The 27,902-nt window shown below is 44.4% G+C and overlaps 1 protein-coding gene across 2 annotated transcripts in view; it reads left to right on the forward strand.

The window, feature by feature from the left end:
* Window positions 1–27,902, forward strand: part of ATP2C1 (ATPase secretory pathway Ca2+ transporting 1) — a 120,719-nt gene that overhangs the window by 11,937 nt on the left and 80,880 nt on the right. Inside the window, exon 1 of one of the 2 annotated variants that reach the window (XM_019508839.1) lies at window positions 7,879–7,989. The exons of the other annotated variant lie outside the window; for it this stretch is intronic. Coding sequence (XP_019364384.1) covers window positions 7,984–7,989 — 6 coding nt within the window. The 5' untranslated portion in view covers window positions 7,879–7,983. Of the gene's footprint in view, window positions 1–7,878; window positions 7,990–27,902 lie in introns of those variants that run through there. 2 annotated transcript variants of the gene reach the window in all.

Consider the following 27,902-nt stretch of genomic DNA (forward strand, 5'->3'; position numbering starts at 1 on the left):
TATAGTGAGGGCTGTGCTATAGTAGGAACACTGGAGGTGTGCTGTCCAAATTGGGATTTTTGGTTAAAATATACAGCAAGCCAAACCACTGTCAGAGGGTGGCATTTAATATGCACCCACTTCTGGCCTGACTGGTTCTGCTGGCCATTTTTTCACAGACAATCCCATATCACTTCCCTGTTACAAGTATATTCAGGTGCCACCACTGGAGTTAATTGGAGGTGCAACTGGAGGAGATGCACCCTCTTCAAGAACTTGGGCTTGAAATCCCAGTTTGAGGAAGGGCAATTGAGGAATATACCAGGAACAGATTAAGAGTCTTACATGCCCTAAAATAGAGGAAGAGGATATACTTTGAGCCCAGGACTGAGTTAATCCAAAACACAAATGGCTGATGGAGGGGTTTAGCTGAGGTGTCTGGAGTATGAAATCTGCAGGATGTAGAAGATGCCAAGAACAAAAATGTGATGTTGATGATGAGCAGCAGGAGAGGGAGAGGGAGCTGACATGGCTAAGGTTAAATGAATTAATTTTTCTGACAAATGAAAAATTGAGATTTACTTTTCTCTTGAGTCCTTCACAGTCGAGGATGATTGTCTTCCATGATTGTCTTACCTGGGGGTCTGAAGATGATTGACAAGGCCAAACTGGGATTGACAGACTCTGTTGTAAGTTGGGCATGTGTTTCCATGCAGGGTGGGTGGCTCTGGATGCTTTATTCAGTCCCTGACATGCTGTTTCTGCCACTCCAGCTTTTCTGTCTTTTGTTGTCATCGCACAGTTTCAAAGTACTGAGATCCTTGTAGTAGACTCTTTCTCTGTTGGGGATGGTGATGAGTCTCCCATGCGTTGATGTCTATGTTGCATTTGTTTCCACTTCGGCCTTGAGGACATCCTTGAAACACTTTCCCTATTTACTACAGTGTTTATGAAATATTTATATATATTTTCCATGGGTAATGGGGAGTTTACAATCAATTAAGGCTGTCTTTAAAAAGCAGCTTAACCTGGGACCCTGAATACTAAAACCCTTTTGTTATAATGGTATGTCTATTATATGGTTTCACTACAGGGACAAATGGATGATCTTTGCTCCAGCACTTCCTGTGGCCACGCTAGGCAGAGAAGGTTCTTTGGGTAAATGTAATTTCTCTTATTAGACCAACTAAATAGTTGGAAAAATTGTTCTTTGCAAGCTTGTAAGTACAAACACACTTCTTTAGGCAGAACAAATTGTTAATCTCCTGAGAAGTTAATTAAGCTACCAGAGATTTTATAATTACTGATATATCTCAACATCAATAACATTTTAATAAATCCATCTTTAAAAGAGTGCTATCTAAAAGTGTTTCTTTTGAAGATTTGGCTTGAAAAAGGAACTAGAAGCAATCTGGAAGTCTAAAGTGTAGAATAAAAAAAGTATATGGAATGCAGTTATGGTCTGAAAAGGACGGGGCAGATCTGAGGGCTATGGTGGTGTGGTCACATTCCCTCCTCCCCTTCACTACTGATACATTGCCAAGAGCTCTGGTTTTGGCTGCCAGATGCATGTGCGATGAGCTCTCTGCTACAGCTGCACCCCCCTCGTCCCCAATTTCACCATCTTGGATTCCTTAGTGGAAAAGGAATAAAAAGCCTCTCTCTTTTTTTTCAAATATTTACTTCCTGCAATCATTTGTTTATGGGTATTATTTTTCTGAAGAAATTCTGTTATACCACAGAAGAGGTGGGGCTCCACCCCTGGCCTGTGGGCCACAATGGGCCCCGAGTGCTGGGTCGTCTGACCTACAGGGCCTCCCCTGGAACTGAAAATCTGGCAGCAGGGGAGCAGTTGTACTAGCCCCTGCTAGCACATTTTTGGACCCATGGGGAGTCCTGTGCCTTGCATGCTAGAGCGGGGATGCAACGCCCCAGGGTCCAATCTTGGCATGCAGAGCTGGACAGGAGCAGGGTGGGGCCCCATTCTAGTGCACAGGACTTGATTTGACCCATAGATCAGCCTTGCACTGCTGCTCTGGTCTGTGGGACCAAAAGCTTGAGCACCACTGCTCTAGACTACTAGAGAAAGAAGAGTGGCAGAATAAAGCAAGTCATCTTATATCAGTGGCATTCTTTAAGTAAGCTTCTTCAGTTTAAATTTACTAATCTTATTTTGGCCAAAAGGAATATAATGGGCAGTATGAGTGGAAAGAACTTTCCTTTACAATAAACCTAGAGTATTTTGAAACTGTAATTTAAGTGAGAAACTCTCATGCCTAATCCTGAAGTTTAAGGGGAAAAAATTAAGCTTTACCCAAAAAGCTAAATTTCTTTGCAAATTTTATTGCATCATAAGAGTTCTAGTATTTGAACACACTTTGATTTGAACACTCCCTTTCCTTGCAATTGATCATCAATGTTTCTTGGGGTGTCATGACGGTCTCTCCTGTCAGTTTTCCTGGGGCACAATGTACATGTGACAAAAATGTTGTTCGTGTGCCTTAATGGAATTACACATTACATGTATGCCAGTTTTGGAAGTTTTAGTTGAGTTTGCATTGTTGCAAACTCAACTATGTGTGGATATAGGTTAGTTTGCAATGATGTGTTGCAGATGTAAGCTTGCCACGGGAGAGGCAGGCAGGTCTACAGAAAAACAGGATCGGGCCCCATGCCACTTCTGCTTTCAGCAGGAGCCTGCTGAAGGAAGAAGTGGCAAGGGGCCCTATCTTTTTTTATTCGGGCAGAGTCTGCCCACTTCTCCCACGGGTAGGGAGTGAGCAGCCCCTGAGTTGTGGGGGTCCTAGTTCTTCCCCTTGGTGGTGGCACCCCTTGGGGCCACCCCAGGCAGGCTGCTAGTGGGCCAGGGGCTGTCCCAACTCAGAGGCAGCACCTGGCCCAATCCAGCTGTTCCCTGAGCCTGCCAGCTGGAAGCCCGCCAGGTGCTGTTCCCTGGGCATCATGCTGCTCGTGCAGCCACGTGCTGCCTCTGAGCTGGGGCAGCACTTGACCTGCTAGCAGCCTGTCTGGGGGTGCAATGCCACTGCAGAGGGAAGGACCAGACCTCCTGCAGCTAAGGGGCTGCTCAGCCTGTCAGCAGCTTGTCGTTTGGCTGCAGGCAGGTTCCAGCTCCTGTAAAAAGGAAAGAACAAAAAAAGGATCAGGCCCCTTACCATAACATGATGAAAAAATTGAAATGGGGTTTCAGTTAAAAACCCACCATTTCAGTTTAGGGGGCATAGAGTAAATTTAGGGGGCTGAGGACTAAACCCTCATCATATGTACAAGTGCCCCTGTAGTTTTACAGAGTAAGCAACGTTTTTCTAATGGGAAGAGGGTGGGTGAAATGTAAAATATTTAAGACTTTTCTGGGCAGGGGAAGATTCTTTATACAACATAAAGAAGCAAAACAAGTCACAAAACCATTTTTTGTTTTTGCCCCCCACTTCTACACCAGGGTGTAATGTATTGGAATTGAACTAGTTTCTTTTTCACTTGTTAAATATAAACTACAGCAAAACACTTAAATGTTCTTGCTCTACTTTCCATTTGAAAGGTTGTAACAATGGGTTTTGAGAAATATATTTTTAAAAAACTTTTTGAAAATAGTTTCTAGTTGTGGAACTTAAAGATCATTGATAAGCATTTTGTATTCCAATTAACAGTAAATCAACCTTGTGCTTCTAATTTTAATTATCCTGTTGGGAGACAGACTAAACGAAAAATATTATTTCTTTTGATCCACAGGCCAGTATTCTTATTGCAAATATAATTAGATGAAAATTAAGATTACTGAATATTTTCATGATTAATGTACATGCCTAGTTGCAGTAAAATTATATTTAGGAGAATGCAGCTTATCAACATAATTAAAATTCAGACAAGTCTCTAGAAAATGTTGTTATCTTGCACTTGCCAAATATGTTTGTTTGTGGAAGGAACTTTCTAGGGAGGCTGAAATTACTAAAACTGTCCTGATGTTCTTGCATAATGTGATTCATGTTAGAGTCAGAGAAAGTGTTAAATTGCTGCAGATGGGAGGAGGTGTGCAATACTTAGGTCTCTAATAAATAGAGCCATGGGGTGCAGGTTCTGGGTCTTTGGAAACAAAATTAGTGACTATTTTATTTATGTTAAAAGGATGCTTTATTGAATAAAGAGAGATTCCTTCCTAGATAATTTACAGTAGATCAATGTTCATACCTAAACAGCTTCTGTAATGAATGTATATGCCTTAAAGTGTAAGTGTATCTTTCAATATGAGTGTAACACCACAGCATGCTTGTACTTATTTCTAATATAAATGCTAGCAACAGCGGAAGGGCACTGAATTTTTTTCACGAGGAAGCTGTTTACAGAAATCTTTTTGCAGTTAAAGCAAGGAATTAAATAGCAGCTTTAATGAATTGGAGGTTGTCTGATTTAAAAAAAAAATCCTTCAATAGTCCCCTAGTTATGGCAGCAAATTGGGCAGAACCTGAAATCCTATCTTAGATTACTCTGGAATAACTAGCTTGCTTCCCATTTATTTTCTTTTATCTCCTAGTATTTTAAACCAGAACTTGGACCTTTTGTTTTCCATGTCACGGTACAAAAGTAAATCTAAATTATGTTTGCATCTAAACAAAGTAACTGAAGAATTAGAAAGATGAAACAAATGTATAAACCTGACCTTGCATAGCTGAGGGCTTCACAAAGCAGCAAGTTAGGCTTAATTTTACAAAGGTTAAAATGTAGCTGAAGTATATGCTATTTATGAACTGACATTCATCTTGGCTCCTTTTCCTGCTGGAGATAAACCAAGCTAAGGTGACAGACTGTCAATCACAAGGCGTTAATCAAGTTGTGTGTATGTATCTATTGCACTTCTTTAAAAATGGGGTGTCAAGCCTGTATCAACGTGTCTAAGTCATATTAGAATTTTGCTCTTGAATGTCAAAACAGCTCATTTACAGTTTACTATTTTTCTTAAATAGAAAATTGATCATCTTGAAGGGAGAGATGTCAAAGATACCCTACTCTGGTATGTTTAGTACTTAAACCACCATTCTGAAGAATGTTTTTTTTCCATTCTTAGGACATAGGCAAGCAAGCTGTTAGAATTAAACTGTTTGGTGAGAAGGGGTGGTAACTCCATACCTTTTTTACAGGGAAAATATTGAAGACCACTAAGAACAAGAAAATTTGGGATTGCCATGTTTAATCCTTCCTGTTGAATACTGCATAAAGCTAATCTTATTTGCAGTTCAAAGAGAACTAGGTTTTGTGCAGTTGTAACAACAGTAAGCTTTGCATTTCCCTGGGAAAGGCAAATTAATCAAGTGATGGCAAAGGTATTCACTACCAGCTATCAGGAGCTGATAAATGAGACAGGTGCTCATAGATTTCATAGACATTAGGGCTGGAAGGGACCTTGGAAGTTCATCAAGTCCACCCCCTGCCCCAGGGGCAGGAAGTCAGCTGGGGTCACAGGATCCCAGCAAGATAAACATCAAATTGACTCTTAAAGGAGTCCAGAGTAGGTGCTTGCACCACCCCTGGCATCAGTCTGTTTCAGGCCTTGGGGGCTTGGACTGTAAAGAAGTTCTTCCTTATGTCCAGCTTGAAATGGTCTTGGAGAAGTTTGTGATCATTTGACTTGTCATTCCATGGGGAGCTCTGGTGAACAGGTGTTCCCCCAGATCCTGATGTACATGCCTTGTATACTTATAGGCAGCCACCATGTCCCCACTGAGCCTGTGCTTTTCTAGGCTGAAGAGTCCCATAGCTCTTAGCTTCTCATCATAAGGCCTGTTTTCCTGTTGTTCTCTTATCATGCATGTGGCTCTCCTCTGGACTCTCTCAAGCTTCTCCACATCCTTTTTAAATTGTGGAGCCCAAAACTGGATGCAGCCTCGCCAGGTATTGATGGTGTGGGGGAAAAAGGGGGTTGCTGGCAGGAATTTGGGACTATCATAGTGGTGTCAAGCTGAAGCAAGGGAGGTTTAGGTTGGGTATTCAGAAAACTTTCTCACTAGGAGGGTGGTGCAGCACAGGAACAAGTTACCTAGACAGGTGGTGGAATCTCCATCCTTGGAGGTTTTTAAGTCCTAGCTTGACAAAGCCCTGGGCTAGAATGATCTAGGGTCCTGCTTTAAGTAGGGGGTTGGATTAGATGACCTCCAGCAGTCCCTTCCAACCCTCATTTTCTATGACTATGAATTATCCCAAGGTAAATTGATCAGTTAAGCTAGGCCAGTGATTCTCAACTGGGGAACTGCAGTGCCTCTGGGTGGCACAATCCTGTCAAGGGTGCTATTGGGGAGGAGGGGCTATCCCATGTTAGCCCTGTTACCTTTGCACAGGTGGGGCCCTGCTGTGCCTTCAAATGAAAGCTGGACAGAAACCAGGTATAAGATCGCTATACATTTTCAAGCACTAACTCCATAGTGCACCAGTTCCCAATCTATGGTAAGGGTACCACCAGTGGTACTCAGATAGCATGTCAGTTGTACATGTTACCAGATTAGTTATAATTCTACTTTATATGACAAAAATTTGCTGGTGGTATCTTAAAGTTTTATCGTTTTAAATTGGTGGCACACCATCTGTCAGTTTGGGAACCAATGTCATAGTGGATTGGCCGTGAATGTTGCATGTCTCCTGAGGCTGGGGGGGCAGGGCATGGTGACCCCCCCCCCCCACACACACACACACAGGTGGCAGGGCCATGGCTGTGGCGAGCAGGGAGCTCCTTCAGGCGGCGGCAATGGTGAGAGTTGGGGGGGAGGGGGGCCCCCCCCCCCCACACACACACACACAGGTGGCAGGGCCATGGCTGTGGCGAGCAGGGAGCTCCTTCAGGCGGCGGCAATGGTGAGAGTTGGGGGGTGGCTGGCGAGCACTGACCAGCGATGGCAATCACTGTGGCGAGCAGCAGATTGGCAGCCTCCTGTAGATGCCACGGGCAGTGTTGGCAGCAAGGGGCTGGAGGGTGGCGACTGCCCACTGGTGCTGCCAGCAGTGTCAGCCAATCTCGGGGAGTGCACTGCCAATTTCTGGGGGGGGTGCACGTGTACCCCCTACATGTTACCTATCGGGTTGGCTCTCTTTCGAGCCAGACAGTGCTTTTCATGGTGTGATAAGGCTCATCAAAATGTATTTTGTGACTGACCAGCAGCCTGATAATTGCTCTGCACCAGTTGTGGGTCTGAAAGTTTATTGCACGCAAGTGGTGCAATACCTGTAACACGTACCCATGGTTCAACACCAAGACTTCCATGACAAAGCCGGCACAGCGATTTGGCTCAGTTCTTTTCAACAGAAAAATCCCCCTGTTACTAGTTTTTATGGAGGCACGAACAGAGTGAAGAACTTAGAAGGTCTTTTTTTAGGGGGCTGTCTGTCTGCTTCCAACCCAGCAAGGTTGAGCAGCCCTGGCGTACGCCGTACCAAGATACTGTGGGGCTCGGGGAGGGTCGTGGAATAGTGCGCCCCATCCCCCCGGGGCCGTCCTTGGGTGGGGCCGAGAAGCCGGGTCCGGAGCCGGAGCTTCCGCACGTTCCTGGAACAGTCGTCCCCTCCCTCTTGCCCCAGCCGGCCTCCAGCAACGCATGCGCCATGGCGCTCCCCGACCCGGCCCCACCCCTTCCGCTCGCAGCGGAAGCGAATCGAGCCTTCGCGGGCTGGGGGTGCGTGTGTGCAGCCGCCGCCGAGCCGGAGCTCAGCAAGAGGCGCCGCCGGGAGGGGGAGGGTGAGGAGCGGGGCCGCCTCCGGGCGTGGAAAGGGCGGGGCTGGGGCAGTAGTGCGGGGTGACTGTGGCCCCGGGCGGGGCAGCCCCAGCTAGCGCCGGCTTCTCTTGCAGATGCAGCTGCGGGTGGGAGCGGCGTGACAGGCGACTGGATCCGGGGCCGCTTCCTCCCTGCCTCTCCCTGCCCGCCCGCCGCCTCACCCAGCGCCGCCGCCGCCGCCCCTGGCGCTGAAGACTTTGTAACAGCGTCAACCTGAGCGCGGCTTCGATGGAAAATGAAGGTAACGCGCGGGGCTGCGTGTGTGCGAGTCCGTCTGGGGGAGTGTGTGTTTGCGTGTGTGTCCTGCGATGGCATCTGGGCATTGTTGGTCGGGGGGGGGTGTCCACGTCGGTGTCCTGCAATGATCCCTGGGCGTTATTGTGCCCCGTGTGTGTGTCCGTGTCCGCAGCATTTGTGGTTGCCTGTGGGGCCGGGCTTTCCACCAGGCCACTGCTGATAACGTGCCAACGAATGACAGAGGCAGGAATTGCGGTGGGCACTGGACTTCTCTCTGCATTGGACCACCTGTCTTCTAGGGGCCACCCAAAGATCTTCCCCACCACAGTTCTGGCCTCTTTCCTGTTCCCTCAGGGCCACAGCATCACTCCAGCCCTTGCAATGCACTGGGTGCTCTCCAGGCAGGAGGCCAGCAGTCCCCTGTGTGCTCCCTGCCACTGAAATGAGAGCAAGCCCCTTTCTTCCTCCAACAGGAACCAGTTGGACGTATCTTAGAACCACTCCTTTGTGCTAGTGATTGCTTTGTGTTTTTGTGCTAGTGCCTCTTTGGATCATCATGGTTTCATCTTTGTGCTGGTCTGATGGTATTGAATGTTTTGGTTTGAGGTGTGTTTTGGTTATTGCACGCAAGTGGTTGTTTTTGGTTTTGGGAGTGTTTTGGTTTTTTGGAGTTGGGTAAATAGAGTCTTCTCATGTTCCGTTTACCTCACTCGCAGTATGGTGCCTTATTACTGAAGCTTGTTGACTTATGCCTCTTTCTCGATTGAATGAGACCAGTCATAGTTTCTGAACATGGAAAAGCAGCATTTGCGTCTCAGATTTTCCTGAGTATGTCAATCGTACATGAAGGTGAAACTTGTAGTTTGCTTTGTTACCCTGCCCTTCCCCTCTTTCTTTCTCTCTGTAATGGATGCTGTAGGGCAGCGACACAAAGCCACTCCATGATAGGGTAGACTGGCTTCTTTAACCCCTGGTGGTAGCCAGTCTAGGAGTGGAGCCCTGATAGATGGATGCTCTCTCTTCCTCCAGGAGGTGCTCTTGCAGCCAAGCTGGGTCAAAACATACTGGTTACCTGCCTTTCCTTTGGATTAAACCAGCAAGGCCAAGAGGGGAACACTGGTGTGTGGGCAACCCGGTGTCTCTATGTACACTGCCCAGGCTCTTGTGCCCTGGAGAAGTCACTCCAGCTTGGCTTTATCTTTTGAGCAAGGATTAGGTTCTGCTAGCTGATGTCGCGGAGCAATTCTGTTGCTTCCTGAGACAGACTGGTGCCTAAACTAAAAGTCCAGTGACTTTTTTTGTTGTTGCTCTTAAAGCTGTTTAGCCCTCCTTTACGTACCGTGAACCCTGTAGCCCCTACCCATTTCCCCATTTAGCAATGTAAATTGGAAAGGGTGTTTTTGAGATCCTGACCATTTTGATCGCTCCTGATGAGAGCCCTTGTGTTAGTCTGCAGGAAAGTATTGGCAGCTTCACCACCAAATATGTGGGGTGCAGTCATCCCTTGATTACTGCAGATCGTTGTTTCTCCACCTCCTTAGTTTCAAGGCACCCCTCAGAAAATGCGCTCTCTCAGCGTTCACTCATTCTTAAGCTACAGAAAAATAATCAAGCAATTCTTCTGTTCAGAGAACTTGGAAAGACCACAACAGGTCAGAATATTTTTGACACTGAGGATTCTTATTTGAAATCTCTGTGTTTATCTTGTGAATTGCATGTAGGTGTTTGCATACCTAATAGTGCTAATACTGTCCATTATCCTTAAAAGGATCTCATGGTGCCTCAGGATGCTGCGTTTCCCTGGGTGAGTCTCATTGGCGTCGATCTTTCACAGAACAACTAGGGAAGAAAACTATTTAAAAAATACTAATAGAAGGGGGAAAGAGAAAAAATTGTGGGGTTTTCTTAAAGGGACTTTGAGTCATTTTTTTTAACTTGCATAGACCCACTTTAGTTTGGTTCTTCAAAACCTGAATGTTTTGCAGAGTTTGCAGCTCTAAAACTTAATTTGCTAAATTTTGAGCTTTTTAAAACTGAATCTTCTGAGGAGTGCTGTAACCAAAGGCTAGCAAACTGTTGTGGAACAGAAGGAAATGTATCCTAGGGAACACCTCATGAGAGATGCTCAGTTTCCTTTGGGAGCTGGGTTAGCTTGCAGTAGCAGAAAGTCAGAGGGTTCACATTTCAAAAACTTATTGCAAGGAAACGGATGAGAATGTTAGAGTGCAGCCCTTTCAAAAAAACTGTAAAAAGAAAAGATGAAAATATTACTGAAATAGAAAAACACATTTATCTGACCTAAGTCTCATGTGTCAAAAACCAATAACCAGTGTAAAAGCCTATTATTTTCCTAGTTCTGTTCAAAACATGGGTATAGTTTTTTCCAACTTTTTTGAACATCAGTGGGTTCTTAGTCATCACACAGGGAGGAAAAGAGCTGCATGTTTAAATGAGCACCAAGCTTACCCGTTTTGAAAAAAGCAGCTTTATAAAATGAGAAGTGACTTTTGGAAAAAGACTTGCAAAAGGAACAGATGCAGTGTTGTTAAATTTAATAACACTTGCTATGTTGATGCATTTTTTCCCCCTGACATTAAATCCGATTTCTCTTTTGAAGTCAGTTGTTTAAACTCCAGATCTATTTTGCTGATGTAGCAAAAATTTCTCATGAGCAGTTTAGGTAACAGATTCATAATTAGGATGACAGCCCTATTTATGGCCATAACTTTCTTGAATACTGGTGAAACCAGCTTCAGGGAGGAAAAATTGAAGTACAGACAATGTGGCAACCCTGAGTCAAAAAGAGGTTACATATTATTTGTTCTAACTGAAATGAAGTATCGTTTTTTGGTTTTTTTTTTTTAACCGGGTCAAAGGCAGGACTGTGTAGCACCTTAAAATTATAGTTTTAGAGACGGGTATAGGTCGTAGCTGTGTTGGTCTAAGGCGGGGTGGGCAAAATGCGGCCTGCCAGGCCCTTCTATCCAGCCGGGGGGCCCCTACAAAATTTAGAAAATTAATATTAATCTGCCCTGGCTGCCTGTCATGCAGCCCTCGATGGCTTGCCAGAACTCAGTAAGTGGCCCTTCACCTGAAATAGTTGCCCCTGATCTAAGGACACAGGCAAACAAGGTTCTTTGGGTGAATCTGATATCTTTTATTAGACCAACTTATATAGTTGGAAAAAAATTTCTTAGCAAGCTTTCGGGTTTAAAACCCCTTTGTCTGGCTGAGGAAGCATCTGCTGGTATGCATGTAAGAAAAGCAGTCAGTGAAGATAGAAATTGTCTCTCACCCACTGACTCCTCAGGCTGGGAGGTGTGGGGGGAAGGGGGATGAAAGTAGTAGGTAAATAGTGGGGAGGTACCTGGAGAGTCAGATGTCAGGCAGGTTATAGTGTGCCATAAATCCAATGTCTATATTTAGTCCATGCTTTTCTGTATCCAGGAGGTTGATGAAGTGAAGTTCATAGGCTCACCTGTGAAAAGTGTTTTGTAAGTTCCCTTTGAAGATTAGAACTGAGAGATTGGGAGGGAGAGTGGTTTGCTTGTGAGAAATGTGCCCCCACAGGTAACTGGGTATTTTTGTCTTCAATAGATTTCTGGTGTGCGTTTCTTCTGGTGCGCAGTTGTTTGGTCTCACCTATGTATTTTCCATCAGGGCATTTGGTGCATTGGATGAGATATATTACAGTTCTGGAGGTGCAGCTGAAGATAGAGGAATGCTGATGGTTCTGTTGTGGGGTGGGGGAAATGTTGGTAGGCTTCGCATTTCTTGTCATGGCACAGTCTGGATTCATTCGGTGTGTTCTGGGCCATGGGAAGTTTGCTTCTGGTGATGAGGTTAGCAAGGTTTGGTGCTTGTTTGAAGGCTAGGATAGGTGGTTCTGGGAAGATCTTTTTAAGAATTGGGTCACCTCCTAGTAAGGGTTGCAGTTGTTTGAGGATTTTCCTTGTGGGTTTGAGGGAGGGGTGGTATGTCATAACCAATGGTGTGTGATTCATGGGGGCGTTTTTCTTCTGTACAGCAGTTCTTCACGTGGTGTCTTGGCTATTTCAAATGTGTGATCTGTGTCTCTGGAGCAGTGTCCTTGTTGAGATTTGAGAGGTGGCAATCCCAGGTGTTCTCCTCAGTGCAAATTCAGTGGTATCTGACAGCTTGGCTCTATATCATAGCTTTCTTGGTATATTTTAGAGGCATATGCTTTTGTAGGTGCCAGCCTAATTTTATCAGCTGTTTCATCTTTTTTTTTAAATTGAATTTTAATTTAAGTGTAGTTTTTTAGTATTATTATTGCATAATATATATGGGTGAAGGACGTTTCAGGTACAGTTCCTTCTTACTCGGTTTTAAAAAATGAAGCTAGATCCAGCAGACATGAGCAACATTTCAATATTCATGATTGGGTTCATTGAATCGGTGTTCTGTAACACTACTCTTTGAGTTACTTTTCACACAAAAAGCAAAGCTAAAAAAAAGCTAATTCTCTTTACAAGTACATATCCAGTTTATGTAATCTGTTGTTGTTTACATAATTGGTGTTGTCTTTTCTTCTTTTCCTCTCCACTCATGTTTCCTTTGAGCAGTCTTTCTCTTTCATCTGTTCACTTTTTATAGTAGCTATTTTACTAATAACTCTACTGGTCATATCACATGAGTCTTTCATGGTCCTTCCAAGAGAGAATTAATTAATGCACCAGGATTGCAACTACAGTTAAACCAGAGTTTACTTTGCAGAATGATAATAGCAGTAATTAAAAAAACAAACAAATAAACAACAATGTTTTGAAGGCCTTCATCTCTGTTTTAGGGACTGGAAAGTTGTGGATTTTTGGCGTTAAAGCAAGTTTCCTGTAGTCCCCTTGAGAGTAAAAATATAGTTCTGCTAGTACTGGCTCTAGCCACTATGCATTTGCAGTAGCAAGACATTCATTTATACAGAAAAATATGCTTTTTGTAAAATGTACATGTAAGAGAATGTCTGAACCTTTTTTGCTTTGCTAAGGCTTACGCAGTAAAGCTCCCTAGTTGGGTACGCAACAACACAACATAGGAAGTGGGGGAGAAAAGACCAACAGTCCCATCAGCTAGGATTTATAGAATGATGTCCCTGGTAGACCTTGATTATGGCTTTTCTCTTGCATGTAATTTGACTAGTTGTCTTGTTTGGGAAGAAGCTCCAGATACTCAAATGTTACCTTGTTAGTAGCAGCTAAAGAGGAGCTTTGTCATATAATTTTCCTTACTTGGCTCAGGAAGAAAATGTTGTGGTTTTTTGGGTTTTGTTTCGTTTAATTGGGGGAATGTGGAGGGAAAGTGTGAACACCTAATTTCTTGAAATATGTGACATAGCAGAGGATTCCCTGCTTTTCAAAGTTATACTCTGTCCAAAACAAAAACCGTACAATTAGGGTTGCACCACTTACCGATAGAGATTTTTAGGGCTGATACTGATAGCTGATTTTTAAGGAGACATATCAGCTGATACCAGTTTCTGATACAGCTGCATCCAGCTGGTAAGTCTGGTGTGGTGGATGGGGAGAGGGAAGGGGCGTTGGGGGGCAGATCAAGGCCCCCCCACAGTGATGGAGGGAGTGGGGCTGGGGCTGGAACAGGGGCTGGGGCAAGTGCTGCCAAAGCAGCACGGGTGCTGGACAGAGCCACGGCTCATCCTCGAGGTTGCACAGGGGTGGCTTGCGCCACATGCCTGGGAGCTGCTTGTCCACTTATCTGGCTGCTCCCACCACTTGTCCAGAAAGATACTGGGGGAGGCATGTGTCCCCCAGATCTGCATGGGGTGGGTAGGGCCAGGGCTGTGCCTGAGGTGGGCAACGGAGTTGCTGGCAACAGGGCCTGCGTGAGGGCTATGATGAATTCTGGGGTGGCTGCAGTCCCTCCCAGCAGCCCTGCTCCCAGTGCTGCCACTGCCTGCTCTGAGTCCAGCCCAACACAGCCCTGGCCCTACCCACCTGCCCTGTGCAGATCCAGGGGCACATACTCCCCCGTGATCTCCTAGACAAGTGGCGAGCGCCAGATGAGTGGCTCCCAGACGAGCAGCATGCAGAGGTGAGAGCCACTCCCCCCCACTCCCTACAGCCCCTGGATGAGCTGCGATTCCATCCTGCACTCTGCCTTGCCCCAGCTGAGCAGTGCTTGCCCCAGCCCCACTCCTTCTTTCACTGCAGGGGCCTTGATCTGCCCCCCTGTGCCTCTTCCCTTCCCCCCTCCACTTCTGCCACAACAGACTCATTAGCTGGACACTGCTCTTCAAGCTGCTGGGCTGCGCTTCTTGCTGCCTACGTGCTGCGCATGCATGGGCCTGTTATTGGCCATATCAGTCTGTAGCAAAGTGGGAACTTCCTGACTAGCTACAGTGCTAGTCTCCTCATCTGCCTCTGGGCATGCCACCTGCCATTCTTGCTTGCCATGCCTTGATGACGCATAATTAAAGTGTTAATTAGGTGGGAGGCTGCCCTTCAAATGCCCTGGTTTCCTGGACCTATGTATGCAGCTCCATTCATCCCTATACTTCATCCCAAGCCTCAGAGATGTTCCTAACAGCTGAGCTCTGCTTTGGCCTGAGACCAGGCAAAGCTCATCCTAGTTAGGCCTCTCGCTTTCTGTCCTATTACGGTCCACACACATACCGCCTCCCTCTCACTGAGGCCTCTCCCACTCCACTGCCTCTCACACGGTCTCTCTCATGCTGCCCCTTTGTGGGGCCACTCTCATACCGCCCCTTCTTTTCCCGGGGCCACACTCACCCTGCCCTCACCCGAAGGGTCCTGGGCTTATTTCCCTGCACTCTCCAGCCAGCAAGTGCACGACTTCTTGGGCCTCTCCTGTGACCCTCATCCGAGCGAGCGCTGGCTAGTTTGCAGAACACTGGAGTGACTCTTCCTCTAGTCCTTCACTGGGTTGCTCACCCAACTGCTCTGAATTAGGGGCTCCTGACTTGCTCCGTTGCTTACCTGTGGCACTTCCTCAGCTGCTGCACCCAGTCAGCCTCTGGCCCACTTGTGGCCTCAGGTGCCCGAAGGCTTACCTGGACCTAACCTGGCCCCCATGTTAGCAGGGCCTAGCCTTGAGCCCCCTGCTTACTGGGACCCACTTTGCGCTCTTTCCTCCCAGGGCCTCATCTTAGGCCCCCTGTGCATAGGGCCTCACTACACATCCCTCTCAGCATTTACATGTTGCCACTATATCTCGGCCACTAACTCTGGCCTCTCTCCTTGGGCTCCGAGCCTCTCGCTCACACTGGGCTCCTTCCCTCATACACATGCACAGTTGGGGCTCTTAGCCTCTGGGTGCCTTGCCTGTTCACTAGTCTTCATACCCCTTGCTAGGCTCTCCAGGCCTCCCAACTGCCACTCTGGTGCAGGCTGTCAAGTGTCCCACTGCAGCCTGCTCTACACCTCTGCTTCCACTGAGGCCTATAGTCTGCATCCCTACGCTGGGGCCTGGGGTCATGCATACCCCGCAGGCTCAGGTGGCCACAGCCTTGCCTGGCCCCACTCTTCACTCTCTGGGGTCTTGCAACCCACATAGGCTCAGGTGGCTGCAGCTGTGCCTGGCCCCCAACGACCTACGATGTTAACTGACCCACCTGAAGGTGGGGGCTGGGGTTTAGGCAACCCTACTCGGGTGGTAACTGGCCTGGCATTTCTGGGGGGCTGTTCCACCACAAACAGCTCCACTTGGCTGCCCATCCGCGGCAGTGTGCAGTTCTAGGTCTTGTCCAGGAATACCATCCCCATCAGCTTTTGCCCTTGTCTCCTGGTGTTACCAGAGCAGCAGCTCCACCGGGAGATGTTGTTTCCTTGGTGGCAGGCAGGAGAATACTTCCTCCAGCTCTGCTCTCCTGAATCTTAACATGCCTGCGCATCAGAGCTGGGCCGCACCTGCTGGTTGCTTCTTCTGTCTCTTAAAGTGACAGACACCAGAGGTGCTCTGCCACACAGGCCAATTTCCAATACAGACAATCTTCTTTATGTTGCTGCCGATTTGATATCAGATCAATGTATTGGTGCACCTCTACTTACAATTCTGTGTGTGCAGAAGGCAGAACAAACTGAGTGTCCAACATTTGAGCTAGTTAGGCTTTACCACTTTTTCTGAAACTATCCTTAAACTGCACAGTTTTTCTCACTCAGCCAGCTGGTAAATACAAAATGTTATTGACCAAATTTATCTGGATGTGTTAAATACCTTGGACTGAAGCTGGCCTGGTTGCCTGGCTGGCAAGGAATGTAGCCTCATAATTTTTTTGCTGTTCTTTTACGGAACAAACAATGACAGTTTTGGCAAACAAATAGTTTGCTTGTTTTAAAAACCGGATACACAAGTCTGTTGGAGAGAATCCTGAGCTATGTTTTATTAGTCATGTCTAAGCTTCCTGCTTTGAGATTGGACTGAACTATAATCTCTGTGTTTGAGACCTGCCAAGGCAAGTAATACTACACTAATACCTACATCTTGCTTAGCACTACACAACAGATCTCAAAGTCCTTTCCAAATAGTTCCCTTTCCCCCCTCCCTCCCATAAGATGAGGAAGCTTTGTGCCCCAAATTACTTTAATGGTAGTGGCTCAGCTGGAGATTGAAGAGCCCAGTATTCAGTCACAGAGATGACGTGATGGAAAGATTCTGTAGTGTTCTTAAAATCCTCTTTGATTCTTGTCCTTCTGTGACTAGGTCTGTTTTGTCTGAACTTTAGGTTGATCTAACTGAGGCTAATGGCCTGTGCCCTGTCAAATTTCAGATCACTTACAGTTGTGTTAGTATGTTCTCTGTTTTTCCCTAGGCTCTGTGTAAAGTGTATGCTGTTTATCAGAGTTCACATTCTAGGTGCACCCATCAGTACAGGTCTGAAAATGGTGTTTCCATATTCATCTAGTCTGATGGATAACATTAGGAAGGTGGTATGTCCATTCTTTGTCAGTCAAGTAATTACAGAACTCATGAATAAACCTTATGTATTTCTCCAGTGTGCTAAGTGTATTAGTACTTTCTCTGAGGCTGCATGGCACTGAGAGAGAATGATAAATATCTCTGTTCCTCCCTTACAATTCTGGGTTGATCTCAGCAGCTCAGCTGTGATATTTTTGTGGTTTTTGAGAGAGAGAACATATTTTTTCCCCTCCATGAGTGCTTGTTGCTTTTCAGACCCACTTCATATTTGAGTGATGCTTCTGGATCAACATTAGGAGGGATTCTTTCATCTTTTTTTCTTTGTCGCTTTGCCGCATCTAGTAGTGGGCCTGCAAATTTAAACTGTTCAGAAAATCTGTTGCTACTAATCTTCTACTTTTTTCATGGGGATTTTTTTCGGCATGAGAGGTTCCATTTTTAAGTTCACACATTGTTGTGTTTTCAATTAATTTTTGATGTGACATGCCAAGAAAAGGCATAGATACCTGAATGAAGCTGTTAATGAACAGTTGCTACCCAGTCTGGAACAGCTAGTCTAAACTATTGTTACAGCTCCTTCTATGGTCCTTTTCTATGCGTGCTTGTTGACAATAAATAAGCTTTCTGATAAATGAAACAGGAAACGTGATGTTCTCATCATCTTGCTTTTTAACTTCTGCTAGAAACTTCCTTTCATCTGGGGACTGAAATTGGAATGTGATACTCCTAGCATCAAAAAGCCTTCACTTGTTGATGTGAATATTTCAAAGTGACGTTTAAAGAAATGGATTCAAGCCCACTGGCTTTTCTTTCTTATGGGGAGCATGTTTTCCACAGCTGTCTCTGGAAGCTTCATTTACCCCTCCTTGACTCCATTTTATTTTAATAGCTGTTCTTCTGTTTCTGCAGGATTGTGTTGTTCAGTACTGTTTGCAGTCACCATGTTGCAGTCCTATCTTGGTTTAGCAGGACAAACTGCTTTTTGTCTCTTGTAACCATGCTTGTCTGCATTTTGATCTTCTAATCTTTTTTTTTGGGGGGGGGGTCTGTTCCTTCCCCTCCCTCCCTCCAAATAAAAAATAAAAATCTTTATATAGTGTGGCATAGAGATTGAATGTGCTTGAACATGGAGTTTACTAGGCTGCTTATTTTTAAAACAATGTGGAAAGGCTACAGTATAAATGGGGACCTACCAAATTCACTGGCCCCGGTGGCTGATTACATGGCTGTAATGCATCTGGGGCCCCCAATTTCACAGCCATATCATGGCCAGGGCTGCCACTTTCAAGGAGGAGCAAAGTGGGTCCCATTGCAGGTCCCCCCACGCTTCTGGCTGAGGGATGCTGCAAGTCCCACCCCTCCCAGGCATTGATTGAAGGAGAATTAACATCATCAGCTATTGGCGTTTTTGGCTGGAGTAGCTGATAATTTACTGATAAATATAATATGCATTCTGGCCTGGGCCCCTGAACACCATGTGCCATGTACACAGCCACACGTATGTACATGGCTAGGAATGCAGCTGGGCAGCTTGGAGAGCAGTACCCTGCAGGTAAGTCTGTAGAGGGGAAGGGGAATGGGGAGGGATGCAGATCAAGACCCCCTGTGGTGAGGAGAGGGATTGGGGCTGGGACAGGGTGGTGAATGGGACCCCAGGGCTTGAGGTGGGGAGTGGGATGGAGCTGTGAGCAGCTCATCCAGAGGATCAGCATCCCAGCACTTGAAAAATGGTGATGGGGGTGCTTGAACTAAAGCTCATCAAATGAGCTTTAGTTCAAGTGCCATTGTCACCATTTTAAAGTGCCGGGATGCTCTTAACCAGAGCGGGACAAAGGCGGAGGTGGGCTGCCTGCTGTGGGCTCGGGGCTCTTCGTCCTGCTGCCTTTACCCCAGGAGCTGCGTGCTGGCCGTGTTGCATCTCCTGCCTGTCCGGTGACACTGGCAGCAGTAAGCTGTGCCTCCCACTGCTGGATGAGCAGGGGACATGGTGCAGCGTCTGGCTCCTGGGACAAAGGCAGCAGGGCGAAGAGCCCCCAGCCCACAGGGGGCAGCCTGCCTCTGCCTTCACCCTGCTGGTCTCTGCTCCAGTTAAAAGCATCCCGGCATTTAAAAAAAGGTGGCGGCAGTGCTTGAACTAAAGCTTGTTTGATGACCTTTAGTTCAAGCACCCCCATTGCCGTTTTTAAGCATCGAGGTACTGATCCCCTGGATGAGCTGCTTGCAGCTCTGTTCTAATCCTCGCCCCAGCCCTGGGGTCCCATTCACCCGCCTACCTCTGCCCCACTCCCTCCCTCACTGTGGGGGCCTTGATCTGCACCCCTTCCCCTCCACAGACTTACCTGCAGGATGCTGCCCTCCATGTACCAAGCTGCAATCGGTTATTGGATTGGTGTTGCCTGATTTTATGCCTGGTAAATAATTGGCTTTGGGAATCAGCCAAGAAAATCTTTATCAATGCACCCCTAATAATTACTGAGTAAACAAACAGTTTAAGTGTTTCTTCCCTGCTCCCCAACCCCTTCTGGAGACTGGCAGCCTGACTCTTTTTCTTTTTTTTTTTCCCCCTCCCTCTGTTCTCTTCCCCCTCCTCCCCGCCCTTCTAAAGAGACAGCTTTTTTGACAGCTCTTTGCTGGCTTTTTGAGCATAGCCAGTTCCTTGTGAAAAATTGCGGGAGACAGCCAATTACACGATTTCTGTGAAATCCTGTATTTAGTAGGTCCCTAAGAATAAAGCAACATTTTTTTTAGTAAGGTTGAAAAAGTAAGGTTAAATTGCACCGAAGTGAAGACGTGTAAGCAATAAATAGATATAAAGTAACTCTCTCTAAAGAGAGAATGAGGTATAAATAATAGTAAATCATAAGATGTTTCTAATTGTACTGGTTCAAAATGGTCATTATGGGCTTTTTACATAATAGCCATCAAAGAACAATTAAAAAAAAAATTGCAGTAAACAAATTGGCAGGTGTGTTGTGGTGTGGAGAGAGTGGTATCTTGGTATACCAAGCTGAGCAAGGCATTTTGTAAAAAGCCTTTAAAATGGTTATGGGGGTGAAAGATTAGTGGTCTCTGTTGTGGTTAAGAACACAGTATAAAATGTATGTATGAGTCAGAATTAAATTTTGTGGGGGCTTGAAGGTGAAGAAAAGTCAGTTTTTCATTGGAAGTGGAACAGGTGGAGGCTGTGGAGAAGAGATCTGAGATGGTCATATAATTAGATTGTCATCATAAGCAGGGTGAGAAAATTAACTGTAACAGTTGTACTTTGGCTGCCAGCAAGGAAAGGGGCGGATATAAGGGAGGGGGGGAAAACATTATAGTAATTAAGGCATAAAAGCAGGGCAAGCAACAGATCATGACAGTGACAAGCAGTTTGGCTTGATGCCTCCTTTTCACTGCCTTGTGCCCTGCGGCTGATTTTTTCTTTTTCTCTGCAGCCCTCTGCTCTTTCCCTTCTCCGCTATTATAGGTGCTGCTTGTAGTAGAAGTATGCCCTCTCCCTCCTGGCTTTCTCCTGCCCTTCCCTCTCATGTTGACAGCTGCCTCTTATTTGCCCCCCCACCCCCACTTCCCTTCACTACCAGAGAGGATGGTAGTTCCCTGGTGGTGCAGCCTGCTTTATTGGTGTGTTAACAGTGTATTCTAGCTGTTGTAAGGGTTAAAAATAATAGGCTAGCAAATATAAGAATACAGTTGCAGTCTAAATTTGTGGAGCTGTTTTTTGGCATGTAAAAACATTATTCCTGAATCCTGTGCTGTACTTCATTTGGCATTTGCAATTCACACACAAAAAAATAGTACAAAATAACTTCTAATACCACCTACCGGAAAACTTGTTATTGCAGTCAAGCTAATTTTGCTTTTGTCATCTTAATACATGTTCAATCCTGAAAAAGTATTCTAATAGTCTAAAGATAGGTTTAGCTGCTAGGGACTGAGCAAGATGCAACTACTTCAAAATTTGTTGTTTGTTATGAAAATACTATATTTTTTGTTGTATCCTTAGTAACTGAAGCTGTGTGGTTACCAAGGGGTCAGCCAAAGATTGTTTAGCTCATGGAGCATGAATTGGTAGCAGTACCTACTGTTGACCCCTTCCCCTCTCCCAGAGGTGTTCTGGGGACCAAGAAAAGTTCAGTCAGTCCCATCCATATTAAATATTCACAGATGTAAACGGAAATGCATTTTAGTAGCAAATTTGCAGAAATAACTATTTTATAAACATTTGAGAGAACAGAAATATTAATTTTTCTGAGTCCCAGAGGCTTTTAAAGACTTTAGCAGGTGGCTAACCTTCTAGTGAAAGGGACTTTTCACCTAAGTTTTCAAATTTAAGCTTGAAAAGAGTGCTTATCATGGCTCGTGCAGATGAGCCATTCAGCAAGAACCATAGTTCAAGGCTGAAGAGCAAAGATTCAGAGATGACCCCACATATTTGTACTCAATTTTGGCTGTAAATCAAAAAGCTTACTAAAGGTCCAAATTTTGAAAATGTTTGTTTTTAATAGGTACTACCCTAATTTAATATTCATATGCCAGTTTTTATCCCCTATTTAAGCTGTGTTGTCCTAAACCAGATCTAACTAGCATAAAACTGCTAAATGTACTCTGAGCAATCTTTAGCCTACTTCTTTCAACTTGTCATGCTAACCTCTGACATTTAGCTTGCTCATTACAATTATACCACCATTACAACTTAAATGTGCACAATGCTGTACTATCTTGCTAGGGTGTTGGGAAGCTTACGTTTCCACTTAGGAGCTGCTTTCACTTGTAAAGTTTAGTTAGAGCCTTTAAAATATGTCAGATGAGAGTAGACTGAGGCTTTAAAGGTTTATTATTATTATTTATGGTCTGAATATCTCCTTCAGAGATGCTAACAGCTGGTGATTGACAAGATTAACTGATTTATGAATACTTTGTCTTTGGAAACTTGTCCCTGAACTTCCCAAATGCCTTGAGTGAATTGGGACTTAACATAGAAGCATGCTTTGACAGCCTAGAGAAACCGTACAGAATGTGGAGGGCTGTAATCAATAACATATTCTCAGGATATCACTTCTCCTGGGTGACACTGTTTTAGTTTTGGCACAATGCCAAAACACCTTCCGCCTTGTCTTTCAGATTGTTTGAGAAGCAGCTTTAATTTCTTAGATGTTGTTCCCCTGAAACCTCATAATGGTCTGAATAAGAAATTATCAGCCTAGCCTGTCACAGTCCTATCTGTTTTCAGATACACTGACAATCAGTAAAGCATTTCCTTATTGTGTTCTCCACAAACCTGGTGCCAGTTCAAGGCCTTTAAGAGCAATCCTTTGAATTCCTTTTAGCAGACTTCCTCCAATTGGTGCTGAAAGACTAGACGCTTGTCAACTGATTACATCAAATACCTTGAATACACTTTGACATCCTGAAAGGTTTCAGCTACATTCCACATTAAAGAACACAGGGCTGACTTGGAGAATGAAATTCAGTATAAATTTCTATCACTGTTTCTCTTTAATGTGTGCAGAATTCAAGACATGTTAAAGGCAGGGTTTAATTTAGGTAAATGTTTGCTTTCCCTGCTGGCATACAGGTAGTTTTCATTCAGGGTGTATACTCTATGATTACAGAAAACTATTGCCTGGGTACAGTGTCATGCTGAGATCCTAAGATTGTTTTGCTTTTTATTAGAGAATCTTTTTTGTGAAGTGTGTCCAGATCATTCCAGCTTGCCGTCATGTTCTGTTTCAGGGTATTAGAGCTCTTGTACTGTGAAGACAGACTTCTGGGAGAAGTATGAAATTAAGGTATTTTCAGTATTGCTGGTTTTTTGTTTTGTTGTTTTTTGCATTGCAGATATTTTTTGCCTTTGTAGATTCCTAAAAAGTATTAAAAGATGGATGTAGAAGAGACCCTCTTCTGCTTTTGTTGTGGAAGGCATAAAGTTACAATAAATCATCCTCTTTTAACTGCAGTGAATAGTGTTCAATACCTACCTGTCTCATCTTTTAAATGGGTTCTTTATTAGAAATTTTGAGGTGTTTAGGCTTATCAGGTTAGCTAGCTGTGCTGCATATTAAAATCCAGCTACTGGTTGATGATTAGAGAAAGGGATGAAAGCTATATGTGCTTCAAAGCACCTGATCTACTGTTTTCTTCAGAACAAGATTGAAAATTGATGCTTTTGTTTTTCCTTAATCTGTCTCTAAATAGGAAATTAAAATTTCCAGATGTACTGGCAATTTAATGTCTCTTACTAGAACTCTTACTAACTGTGGGGAATGAAACTCAAACTCACACTGCATCTGATTTGCATAGTTCAGTGTTAAGACTTCCAGCTCTGACACCTTCAACATCTGTTTCTGTGGCTTCTACTTCATACCATCCTATATAATTGAGTCTCTAAATGTTTGTGGTAATAAGCATGCTGCAGCTAGAAAAATGACTTATTGGCTTCAGTTTGTGAAATTATTTTACGCAACATGAGCTTTTCATATAGGGAAAGAGTCTAAGTGCTTAATATATTGTAGGAAATTATCTTAGTTACTGTTGGTCTTAAAATAGACAGCACATTGGCTGTGATCTGTTACTGACTGCCAGAATCCCTTTTGTTCCAGAATATATGATGCTTGCAAGATAACGTTACTGAAACTGGTTAGCCTTACTTTATTATCCTCTCTCTGTCTACACATCTGTTTACTCTTTTATATTTACAAGATTTCTTACAACCATTGGATAGTAAGTGGAATAACTTCTCCAGCTAGGTCCAGAGTCTGCTCAAGTAAAGTTAACACCCAAGACTTTTGATTGCAGGGTGGTGGAATCCTGCCCTACTTGGCTTATAACATTTTGTCCTGGGCTTCCTTGGGGCCAGGATTTCATCCTGGAAGTCTACAGCTGAAGTGACATGGCCCAGCTTATCTTTTACATATCAAGCACTTGTGCTGGGGCAGTACTGACTTCTTTCTCATGCATCTTGCATAAAAACACAGGGGCTTTATACTCCTGTTTTGCTTAAGAATATTATGCTTATGCGTAAGAATATTATGCTTAACTTGCATTGTATAAAAGGGCTTCTCAAGGAGGCAGTTTTAACCAGGGAGAAACTAAGAGCTGCCAAAACCTCTGAATATTTCATTCATTACTTAGCCATGAATTTGCTGCTCTGAATGCTTTTTGACTGACAGTCACAATTGTCACTGTTCATCCCGGGCAAATGATTAGAGTTGTGTTTTTATAATACAGTATTAATTCTCACAATAAATGCCTGTCTGACTTTTTATTCCATCCTACATAGCATATCTTGCCTTTAGAGAGGATTTTAGAATCACGGTGAAACGCTTTGTTCCATTTCTGTGTATGTATAAAAATAAAAGTGATTCTTTTTGTTTGTGTTTGAATTGATCGCTGTGAATGTATACTGGGTTATATCTTGACCAGAACACTTATTTCCATGGTATTTGCTGAGGATAACCAATCTAAGTGTACCCGTCATCCTCTGAAGACGCCTTTTTCCATTGAATGGTTTTTCCATAAGGATAGTACCCTACCATCCAGTACGAAATAGTATTAAACTGCCTCAAACTAAAGATATTTAACAGCTGAAGGAAAACATTTTGATCATTACATTGTCTACTAGTGGCTATGGCTGGACAGTAATTGGCAGTCTGAATCTGTATGCACTCTGAGTCTTTATGTTTAAAACTGACTATTTGAAGCCTTGAAAAATGTCAGGACCTAGTCAGTTTTGGTCTGTAAATACCACGGTGTAGATAGCTTTGTGCCATTAACAAGCACTACTTATAGTAGAAGTAAGTGCATATTCTGGGTAAGTGTGGAAACCTATTTCAGTTCTAAAACAAGTACTTCGTATCTTAACAAGTAGAATTCAAGGCTGATGGCGGGAAGGGGGGGCATGGGGATGGGAGTGTGGGGACGGGAGGATTGTACTTCAGGTTTTGGGACTAAATGCTGCCATTTACCTCAAACAACCTGAATTTTTGACTCTACACTAAAATGGACTGGCAATATACATTCTACCCATCCTTTTGTGTTTCAACTTTCTTGTTTTTTGTTTCCAGTAGCAGCTGCTTTAACTTCTAGCTCTGTTCTCCCTCTTAATTGAGGAATTGCTGGATCATTTGGGGCTGTAACCTTCTGGTTGCTAGATAGGAACTATGCCAAAGGAGACTTCCTTTGTATGCAGAGAAGCCTTGCAAGCATTGAGCCAAGGTCAAGAAGTGCCATAGGAAGCCTTTTCAGGAATCTCAAAGAGTATGCTGTGCTGTGTTATTGCAAGCCCCTTTTGCTGTACAAGGGCAGAAGGCTTTGAATTAGACCAGTATCCTGTGGCACTGCTGCATGTCCTTTCCTTTATGTTTAAAGCTTAAAGTCTGCTGTGGGAAGGTTTGACTGAGAACATGAGGATTCCCCGGAAGGTGAGAGTCTTGCACAGTTTACTCAGATTTTAGTCAGTTTAGAGGCTCTTGAACCCCAGATGCTCAGTGTTTGTTTCATAAGCAAGTAATGAGCTGTTAATGAGAGATCAGGTAAAATATACACTTAAACTTTTTTGTTTCCTGCTGGAGCCATCTCTAAGGGTGTGCAGGGCCTGGGGCATATCAGTCTGTGTGGGGCTGGGGTGGGGGGGGTGACCTCTAGCAGAAGCTGGTGGTGGCAGGGTGGGAGGAGGCAGGGTGGTGACTGCCTGCACAACTGTCTGTGGGGTCCAGGGCAGTCAGTTCAGAGAGCCATCTTGGAGACCTGTTCTCACAGTTGCCTTGTTTGTCCCAGTGTCTCTGGTTCTTGTATTAGGATGAACGCATCCTGCCTCCACATGTTCTTAACAGAAAGACAGCACTGCATATGCTGCTAAAGAAACCAAAAGTGCATCGCCCTCCCAGGACAGAAAGCAAGGTGATCATGATAATTAATTCATTCCCCCTTCAAGCACGTTTAGAAACAGTGGACTTCCCTTGAAGACAGAAGATTGAAGTGAAGGACAGTTTCACATTCAGAAATGGACTTCTTCCAAAAGATGTCCTTGGAAGTAAAGATACTACACAGCAACTTCAAAGGTTGGGATGTCTGTGAGATCTTGGAGGTGCTCCAGTAAAGCAGGTCTCAGCCTTTTATTAGCTAATATTCATTAATGCATTTTTTTAGTCTCCTAGAAAATATTGTAGCAGTATGCAAACTAGAAGTAGGCAGTGCATAGTATAATGATTTACAAAGCACAGACAATAACTTCAAAGAGGCCTAAAATGCCGTTAAAATTGTATTAATAGTACTGGGACCTTTTGGCATGTCTACAGGGAGTACATAGTAGAATTTGAGATTAAGGAAGTACTTTAGTAGAGCATTATAACTACAGGGCAGAACTTGCTCCTTTGCCTCTTCAAAACAGAAGCCTGTGCCCTTTTAACTGTGCATTTTATCAGGAGGCAGCATTGCTTTTCTCACTACAGTGCCATATCCTGTTTGGTTCCCTTTAGTGTTTATAAACTCTTTTATGATTTTTGGGGGGGGGGGGCTCTTTCATCCTATGATTCAAAGCCACATCCTCAAGCCTTAGTAAGGCCAGCAGAAGTATAAAGAGAATTGCTAGCCTGGCTTCATCAGGACCTCTGGGCACCCGATGCAATGACACAAATATGCTATTAACAGAAACCTGTCCCTATGACTTATGGCTTCTCCCTAGTATGAAATGAAAGAGTAGAGCAGCATTCCAGCATATCTGACACAGTGAATTGGCTAGCCAGCCAGCCACCCACCTGCCAGTAGAAATGTGCGCTGAGGAAGCTACATTCATCATAATTCCAAAGACAGAGAGGTAAGGTAGCAAAAGACTTGCCATCTGGCAAGATTGGAAAAGAGGGTCTGTAGGCATCATACCAAAAAATGTGGGATGGCAGATACTTAATCATCATGGAGACCAAACCATGAACAACTTATTAGCTTGTAGAAAGCTTTTTTTTTTTTTCTGGTGCAAGAAAAAGAAAAGGGTAGTGGCTAAGAGAAAAAAGGCAAAAAAATTTATGTATGGGATTTAATCTGGCATAAAAGCTGATTTGGGTGGGGAGGTGGAAGGGAAGGCAAGGATTGTGGTGACTGACCAGAGTTTGCTTGCATCTAAGCGGACCATACAGGCAGGTACAAAGATGCATAAGCAGCTGATAAAGGAAGAGACAAATGTTTTTGGAGAGCTTTCATCATCCAAGATGCCTTTTGCCTTCTTGCCATTCTCACTGGCTCTGCACAGTAACCGCTGGATTCCCCTGCCATAATACTGCAGATTTGCCCTACTGGGAGCAAGTGTCCCAGCCTGAAAAAGAAAACGACTCCTTCAATACTAACTTAACTCGTATGTTGGATTGCTGCCACGCCACTCCCATCATGAAGAGGGCTCACTGTAATTTGAACATTTGCGGTTGAGCCTCTGTGAAGTTTTAAATCTTCGTTATTTGCATTTCCCTGCTGTTTTTGTGGTTCTTATTATTCTCACAGTTTGGCAGTATTAGCACTGGCTTTTACTTTAAGGGCAATTAAGTCATGCTTTGCGTAGATTTGGGGGGGCATGTTTGCGTGCTTTTTATTTGTCCATCAGTTGATTTTGCCATTTGCAAAATTCATGGCTATTGACATAGTATTCACAACAGACCCCCCACACAGATAACAAATCTACCTAGCCTAGTAGGCCTTGGTGTTTGAATTAAAAAAAACAATAAAAGTTAGAAATGTGTTCTTAAGAATTTTAAACATAAAGCTTGTGCAGCAAACCCTGAAGATTGGAGAAGTAACTCCTCATAGCAAATACTGCCAACTGCATATAACAATATCATAGAATCATAGAAGTAGGGTTGGAAGGGACCTTGTAGATCTTCAAGTCCGACCCCCTGCAGGAGAAAAACTGGGCTCAGATGACTCCAGCCAGGTAGGCATCAAGGCTCTTCTTAAAGACCCCCAGGGTAGGAGCCAGCACCACTTCCCTTGGAAGTTGGTTCCAGATCCTAGCCGCCCTGA

The sequence above is a fragment of the Gavialis gangeticus genome, unplaced genomic scaffold, assembly GCF_001723915.1.
Source record: "Gavialis gangeticus isolate Ggan-Ray unplaced genomic scaffold, GavGan_comp1, whole genome shotgun sequence".
NCBI lineage: Eukaryota > Metazoa > Chordata > Crocodylia > Gavialidae > Gavialis > Gavialis gangeticus.